This window comes from Anarhichas minor, unplaced genomic scaffold, assembly GCF_050575085.1.
Source record: "Anarhichas minor isolate MPS153535 unplaced genomic scaffold, ASM5057508v1 ptg000040l, whole genome shotgun sequence".
In the NCBI taxonomy this organism is placed as follows: domain Eukaryota; kingdom Metazoa; phylum Chordata; class Actinopteri; order Perciformes; family Anarhichadidae; genus Anarhichas; species Anarhichas minor.
This window is the reverse complement of record NW_027466486.1, coordinates 9,013,508-9,021,734: the sequence shown is the minus strand read 5'-3', so window position 1 is coordinate 9,021,734 and position 8,227 is coordinate 9,013,508. Positions and strand designations below refer to the sequence as shown.

Below are 8,227 nucleotides of genomic sequence, written 5' to 3'. Positions count from 1 at the left end.
GGTCATCCATTTTTCATGAGATCCAATGGCAGCAAAGCAAACGTCCTTTTTTCAAGAGGAAAAAAAACAGTGAAGAATCCTATGTGCAGAATCATTTTCAAGGACACCATCACTGCATTTAAAATGTAGTGCATTGATGTTTGAAACGGACCAACATGCATCCTTTTGACCAGATAATACAAATACACAATACAAGCCAATTTTTTATATTCTTCTGGAGTTTTAATTGGCGATTTATTCAATAATTTAAGTTTATCAATAATTCCTGAGAAATTCATTATTGAGTGTTTTACGACACATGGTATGACAGTGGGAGACAAAAGGGTGTGGCAGGACAGCATCACCGGGTAGGAGAGGTTTCTGATAGAAGAAGCCGTCAGAACAATCTGACCAGTTGATTGATGAGGAAAGGGAGACGGATAACTTCAAGGTGAAAACTCGATGTTGTGATCAAGCCTGTCGTATGGTCAGTAAATTAATTTGGGTGTGATGTTAATCCTTACAATATTGCTTTAGGTTAAAATATCAAATTCAGATTTTGACTCAAAATATATTTCTAAATCAAAAGAAAAGATGCATCATGTTCAAAGACTTAGAGAATATATTACATTCAGTTCAGTTCTTCACTGTCCTGTGTCATAGATGTGCTAAATCTTTATGCTCTCTTCCCTCGTTTTCCTCTCCTTAATGGTGTTCTTCCACTTCTTATGGCACCTTGGCAACCTGCAGGCTCCTCTTTGTCTGTCTGTAACACAAAACAACAGCAGAAACAGACACAATTAGATCCTCATATCCTGGGCAGTGATGTGGAGGGCCTGATGAAATATCCTGTACCCATTAATCTTTCCCCAGGGGGGCGCAGGAGACTGGGAGCACTGATTAAATGCTCCTAATAGAGGCCATTCGTCTCCGCTCGAATCTTGAATGTTTCAACATGCAACATCACCCAACACTATACTATGCCCTGCCTCTCTGTGCAAATATTGGTTATTTTCATGAATTTTATTTTGTAATATCTTTTCTAAGCAAGCGTGATCTTTGTGATTTGCTTCTACGATTCAATCGATGGCTTTTGTTTTCATCATGGTGAATATCTCATTGACAACTGTGCCACAAAAATCATCATAAACAGTCATGCTTGAGGTCATATGGGACGAGAACAAAATTTGTCGTTTACAATAATTTTGTTTAATATCCTGATTTTCTTATCTTTGGTCACTCTGGTGTTAAAAAGATGAGGCCAGTTAGGGATTGTCTTCAACTCATTTTCACACATTAGTCATTAATATCTCTCTATCTGCCAATTAAGCAAATCCTGTACAGCGTCATTTATGGCCTGGATGGACGATTAGATAACAATAACAGCACTTCTTTCAAAACAAGCCCCTGGAAACACACTCTGAGACTGCAAGTTAATGGATGTAATGCATTTACTACAAACATCCACTATACATCCCAAATAGATTGGCTGTGATAGACACACACTGCTTGTACAGTATAGGGTACTCAGGCCTGAAGTATAATCATCATAAATTGACATGGCCTAATCACGTTTCATCTGCCAAGCTCCATATGGTCTCTAATTCTGAACAAAATAATTAGGTGACTGCATCCCAATCAAACAATTATCCAATGAAACCTCAGTAAAACAATTACCTAATCATATCCATGCAATGATATAATAGTGCTGAGCAGTATAATGTCCAGGTTGATGCCCAACAATAAAATGATGCAACATAAAAATGTGACCACATCAGTGTGAGGTGTTGTATTTTTGACAAATGAATAATAGCTACATTCTGGGCTATTTCATCCACATGTGACTCTGCACTTCAAGATACAAAACAATTGATGCAAATCCCCAGAAACATTGCCTTCATGTTTGGAAAATGACGTAATTGTAGGCGGATCTCTTAAAAGCAATAGTGTTTATGCTGGAGGACAGGAGAAAGAGGGATGAAGGGTAGTAAAGAGGGCACCTGCTGGGTTGTGATGAAGCAAAATCCCCAGGGACAAGAAATGAGATCATCCAAATAAGAAGACGCTGTTCAGCTTCTTGACTGGATCAATAGTGACCCCTACTGGCCCGACTGGCTTTTTATCTCCTTGTGTTGAATGTTCCACAGCTTCAATGTACAGCATGTATCATTTGGAAACAAAAGTACCTGTTTATCATCTCTGCTGTCTCCTTCTTGCTTTGCAGTGAAGTCCCTAAAGTCGACCAGACTGTAGGAATATGGTTGGCCTAGTACAAGAGAAGGCCTCTTATTATCTGTGAATGAACAGAAACAAAACCGCAAATAAGAAATTGTTAACAATGTCAGAATGTCTATCTGTTAAAATCTCACCAGTTGTAATGATCTATTGCTGGAAACATCACTGACAATAGAAACGAGGAAACAGCCTGACACTATCTTTTTAATTGTATGCAACATTGCTCCACTGTTACGTCTTTAACCCTTGTCCCAGTCACAAGGTTGGGACATCGGTGTGGAGCAATAGGCCGTAGATCCCAAAGGCCCAGTAGTGATCAGTACAATTCAGCAGATGGAGGGAGGTCTGCTTGCACTGGTAGACAGTACACCCCCTATAGAAAGTGTGGGGGAGGGGGTAGAAGGGGTTGCTCTACGGATGACTGACTGCAGCAAGGTTAACGGAACCAATCACTGATACTTTACTTCCTCGACAGTCTCCCTCTCCTAGCAGCCAAGACCCCCCGCCGTTGGTACATGTGCTGGTGTCCTGCACCCTGCAGTGAACAGCAGCACCTCTGACATACGTTTATGTCCAGCCCTAATACAAACACAAGTTATTCATCCTTAGACCCGTGCTAGCAATGACATGAATTGCGTTTTCAATTAGAATATTACTAATGACCTTTTGCAATCTTTTGGGAGCTCTAAATGTCAACAAGGCAACGGGTAGCACACGTTTCATTATCTTTAAGAACGAGTGTACAACGCATGGTTGCATAGGTTTGAATATGGTTTTATATGTATGGTATAGTTTTTGTTATTTTTTCAAATATAAACTAGAATAACTATCATGGTTCTATGCCTCCAGTGAGATTGCAGTTTTCATCCATGTCCGTCCAAAATGTAATCAATCAATACATTTTATCCTGTTAGACTTTAGTTCTCATATATAGCAAATTAATTGTTGAGTTATGGCCAAAAATATGTTTTGTCAGATGACAGTGACCTTTGACCACCCAATTCCAATCACTTCATCCTTTAAACCAAAGGGACAGTTTCTGCCAAATTTGAAGAAATTCTATCAAGACGTTCCTGAGATATCATGTTCATGAGACTGGGACAGACGTGAGGTCTCAGTAACCTTAACCCTTGACCACCAAAATGTTATCATTGTATCCTTTAGTCCAAGTGGATGTTTGTGCCAAATTTGAAGAAATCCCTTCAAGGCGTTCCTGAAGTATCTACTTCACGAGAATGGGATGGATGTGAGGTCACAGTGGTGGAGAGCTTTGACCTAAAACCACCAAAATCTAATCAGTTCATCTTTGAGTCCAGTTGGATATTATTTGCCAAATTTGAAGACATTCCCTCCAGGCGTTCCTGATATTGCATTGACATGAATGTATTGGATGTAGGGACGGACGGACAACGCAAAATTATAATGTCATTCGTGAAAAACGACGTGAAAAAAATTTCTAAAAATGTCCATAGTATAGTATGCCCTATAAAAATGTGAAATTTCATAGTACAGTATATCATATAAGTCAGAGTATGTAATGCAATAAAAAAAAGTCATGGTACAGTATGAGAAAGAAAATTAACATGTTATATAATATGCCATAAAAATGTCTTAAAAATATGTATAAAAATGTTATGAAAACGTCTTAGTATACTATGCCATTAAAAAGTCATCGTATAGTATGTCATAAAAAAGTATATTATGCCAAACAAATGCCATTAAAATGTATATATGTATTGTATCATTGTATTTATGATATTAAAAAGTTTCATAAAATGTAATTAAAAAAAACAAGTTATAAAAAAGTGTCATGAAAAAAGTCATAGTGTCGTATTTTGTGAAAAAAAGTCATGACATTGTTAGCTATAAAAATGTCATATGATGGAAGGAAATACGACAACCTAAAAACATTTCCTCCGACCACGGCTGTCGCCGGCGCGGACGCATAAAAACATCACAAAGGCTTTACCTGATGTGATAGTTGCTCCTGGCTCTGTAGCAGGTAGAAGGCCAGCGGAAGCTCTGCAGGTTTCCAGGTCCTGTTTCCACCATCTGTCCATTTTGCAATGATCCAGCAAGGTAGAGGAGCTCTCAACACAATGTTCATCCATCTTTAATCGGGCTTTGGGGGAGTCATTGGTGGTGCCAGAAGGAGCAGAGGTGGTAATGATGCTGCAGGTTAGGCTAGGGGTCAGAGAGCTACCAGAGATCTGAAACTGTGTGGGAAAAATAGAGCTGCACACTGTGGTGAGAAGGGATATGTCCTGCTGACCAGTCCCTGCTGAGACCGTTGAGCTACTGGCAGCAGGATCCTCTGACAGAGGGCTCTGGTGAAGGTCAGTGAGCAGGTCCTGAGTGGTTTCAGACGGGGCACAGGAGAGGCTGAAACTGAAAATATGTGAGGCGATGCAGTCCGATTGTTCTTCTTGGTTGAGTGACAATGCAGAGCTCCTCAGGTCAGTGACATCTGGGGGACCGTGAGCGATTTCTTCTCTTTTACAGCAGGCCAATTTATCTGCAGAAAGCACCAGCTCTACCACAATGTCTTTGTTCAAGTTGCTGACAAAAATAGGGTCTGTGGCGCCATCTAGTGTCAAGGCGTCAACTGATGAAGGGGTTCTGCTCTCTTCTTCTACCTCCTCCTCTTCCCCACTTTGGTTGTCTCCATCAGTGAGGACAGAGGCGATCCTCTGCAGAGTCAATGTACGTTCATACACATACGGATGGTCCTGTCTCAACAGAGGCAAGCAGGAGGCTGAGGTGATGGAGGAGACAGACTGAGAGCTCAGATCCCGAGAAGAAGAAATGTGCTCTGGTGACCCAGGTTGCTGCTGGGACAAGAACAAATGTAAATGGAAAGGATCATTCTTTTAAAAAATCAATTATCTATTCTCTTGTGGTCGTTTTTCATAGGGACATTGACAACGCATACATTATGGACAGGCTTTTCTTCTGCTGGTTCATCTGCATGTGGTGTCCGCTCTGTTTCTTCAACCCTGTCCATTGGGGAGGGGCTGGGCGTGAGATGACGGAGAGCCTGGGTTGACAGAAACATCTCTCTGCTGTTCGATTTTCTCGCTCTGTGCTCTGGCCACACCACCTCACTGGAATAAAGAACACAGAGATATGTTGAGTTCTTCGGGGTACTGAACATATATTAACATAATTCAATCTCTGTTGTAGGTGCTTTGTTTATAGGTGTGCATGTGTGGATGTAGGCTATCCGTAAGCTATATGTCTTTCATGTACCACATGTGGTGGTGTAGAATGTGTTTATGTGAGGCTCTGTACCGACTGCAGAAATAAATATACTTGAAAAGGGACAGTTAAGAATCTATCTGTTGTCCACATGCCATCTACAAACGCAGTACCTCATCTTAGGATGTGGCTGTCTCACTTCTATCACAGCCTGTCTGACTAGTGGAACCAGTTCCTCTGGGGACACTGTGTTGTCTCTGTAAGCCTGATACAGTTTGGCAGACAGTGGGCAGGGTGGTCTTCCTGCTGACAGATCTTGTAAAATGAAATCTGAGGGTTAAATATAACATATTTAATTTGTTCTGATACCATTTGATATCATTTAATCTGCCTCACCTTTCTTAATCAGTGGCAACTGTGACCTTGTAGTCCCATTTTCGATGTCTCCATCCTGAAAAAAAGTCATTTCACAGCTCAGTATGTTTGGTGCATATGTTTTTGCTGTATTACAAGACATTCACTTACATTGTATCCTGCAGGGATGCACTTTAACGCCTCTGCACACAGACCAAATCCATTACAAGTCTGGAGGAAGTGCATGACCATGTTGTCACTTTCTGCGTGGCTTCTCTTCAGCAGAGCCCAGGCTTCAGATACACACCTGGAGACCAGAGACATCGTCAACGACACACAATAAGACAATTAGTGATGATTTAACACATGACAAGCCAGCCATTAGTGTCCCAGAGTGTACCTGTTTTGAAGTAGCACATCTGCACAGAGCTTAGCATCCTCAATGCTCTCTATTGCGGGTCTGGTCCAGTGGAGGTACCTTAACGCCAACTGAGGCTGCTTCCTTGTTAGCAAACAGTGGATGATGCAACGATGCTGCCAGGAGAGACAGGGAACAGCAGCCCTGGGGCTCAGCAATAACTCCATGGAGGCCTGGGTAGGATGTGACATGACAAAGAGAAGCATTGAAAGGTTTCTTTTGGACCGACATTCAAAAGGTTTCCTAACATCCATGACAAATAAAAAAACGATTTGTTGTTATCAAGAAATAAACTGGCAATTGTTTCATCGCTCATGAAAGCATGAAAGAGAAGTACACTGTAAATTCATCACTGAGTGTGGAGCGTTATTACATTAATCATACGCGCTACTCAAGTGGCCAATTAGTGTCACCTGCAGACCCTTATGGCTGCTGAAACAAGGAAACTAATGTAATCAACAGGCTGGTTAACCGGCTCTTGAGTCGCACTCGTCAGCTTGCACGTGCTCATTTTAATGACTTCAAAGTCAGCAGCTGTCACTCACTTAGTGTATAAAATAAAGTTTGCTTCTTGGTTGTTTACCTTGATGTGTCCATGATCAAGCATCCAGAAGGCCCTGATTTGTTGGGAAAAGCTGGAAGAAATAGTAAAAGCGTGGCAGAAAGACCGGAGGAGGTCATCTTTGCACTGCAGGAAGTTCGCCATATCCAGGACAAAGTACATGAGCTGAGATACATATAGGTTAAGAACTAATAACCTGAATCACATATATAGTATGTATCTAGAACAAAGCACAATATAGCACAATAGAAGAAAAGGGGATGTACAGAATTTGCTGATATTGTATTTTGATGGATACAAGCGCTTGAACCGACAAGTTGTCGATATGAGGCACCAACACAAGCTTAAGCAGGGCCTGCAGATTAGGAGGAGGATAGCACTGGTCCATGCCGTCTTCAGAAGTCCAAATGCACCCATGTTGTCTGTCCAGCTGAGTCACCATACCCTGTATCAAAGACCTAAATCTTTCCATTTCTCCCTCCTCCCATCTAGTCAAATGTAAGAAAACAGAAAAGCAGAGAAGAAATAAAAAGAGAAACTTCGGCGGGAGGAAGATAAACACAATGGCTCGGAATTCCTCCATCAAATTAAATCACCAGAGTTACCCAGGTGTCTCGAGACAAGCTTTCCGATGGCTCTGATCCATTTCCTTCCACATCTGAGAGATGCGTTTCACCTCGTGAGCCTCTGACAGCAACAGCAGAGAACAGGAAAACTATTTAGAGGTGACAGGACAGCTCATCACATCAAAATAATGTACCCTGTGTGATTACATCTGTACCAGGGTACTTGGGCAGAAGTCCCATGATGCCCCACCACTGAACCAGCCGCCCCAGCCAGATGTGTTGCTTTAGGGCCCTGTGCTCTCGGTTCCAGCAGCCACGTCTGATGTCTGAGGAGCCGAATGTATCCCTGCAGACCACACATGGGACCCCCATACCTAAAAAAACAAAAAAGTCGGAATTCTATCAATTTGTAGTTGACATGTCAAACAGTTAGGACAACAAGGGCTGTGACAAATATCAACCAAACCATCATGCTGTTTAGGTTGTGTGCATTCTGTGTACCATGCCAGAGGTGGGCTGAACCAAGCTGCCTTCTTGCCCACTGGGCCAGGGTGAGCAAGTTCCTCAGTCTCTGCAGCAGCATGTGCACCCTGTTGAAAGAGCTACGGTCCAGAAACATCCACAGGCCCTGGCAGCAGCTGAAACCTGGGAGAAGAAACAATACATAATGTAAGAAAACGATCCTTCGTGTGTGCTTTGAAATTAAACATTAAAACATAATTGGTAAAGGAACATGTTCTTACACAGTGTTAATAACTCCTTTTTAGTAAACTCTGATGTCCTCTGTACCCAGCAGATGAAAGTCAGGAGGATTTGCTCCACATCAGCCTCCCCTGCAGCAATGTATTAATGGAGATGAAATGTTAATGAAACACACTGAATTAATAAAAGAGGGTTTTTGCAAATAGTGTACAG

General features: G+C 41.7%; 1 protein-coding gene across 1 annotated transcript; it reads right to left on the bottom strand.

The window, feature by feature from the left end:
• Positions 1 to 220: 220 nt before the first annotated feature.
• Positions 221 to 8,123, bottom strand: LOC142968433 (uncharacterized). The gene is made up of 13 exons (XM_076108287.1): positions 8,056 to 8,123; positions 7,814 to 7,957; positions 7,352 to 7,686; positions 7,045 to 7,234; positions 6,768 to 6,911; positions 6,167 to 6,357; positions 5,938 to 6,073; positions 5,809 to 5,863; positions 5,586 to 5,727; positions 5,147 to 5,318; positions 4,184 to 5,042; positions 2,166 to 2,272; positions 221 to 745 (listed from the first exon to the last, which is right to left on the bottom strand). The coding sequence occupies exons 3-13, from the start codon at positions 7,402 to 7,404 to the stop codon at positions 656 to 658; spliced, it is 2,139 nt and encodes a 712-aa protein (XP_075964402.1). The 5' UTR covers positions 7,405 to 7,686; positions 7,814 to 7,957; positions 8,056 to 8,123; the 3' UTR covers positions 221 to 655.
• Positions 8,124 to 8,227: the final 104 nt, after the last annotated feature.

Bases quoted from the DNA above. Each gene is read 5' to 3' on its own strand.
- LOC142968433 (XM_076108287.1), bottom strand. From the start codon at position 7,404: ATGTGGAAGGAAATGGATCAGAGCCATCGGAAAGCTTGTCTCGAGACA. The intron at 6,912-7,044 runs GTATCCATCAAA...TATGTATCTCAG, and splicing joins ACTTGTCGGTTCAAGCGCTT to CTCATGTACTTTGTCCTGGA. The intron at 5,728-5,808 runs GTGAGGCAGATT...TCATTTTACAAG, and splicing joins GTTGCCACTGATTAAGAAAG to ATCTGTCAGCAGGAAGACCA.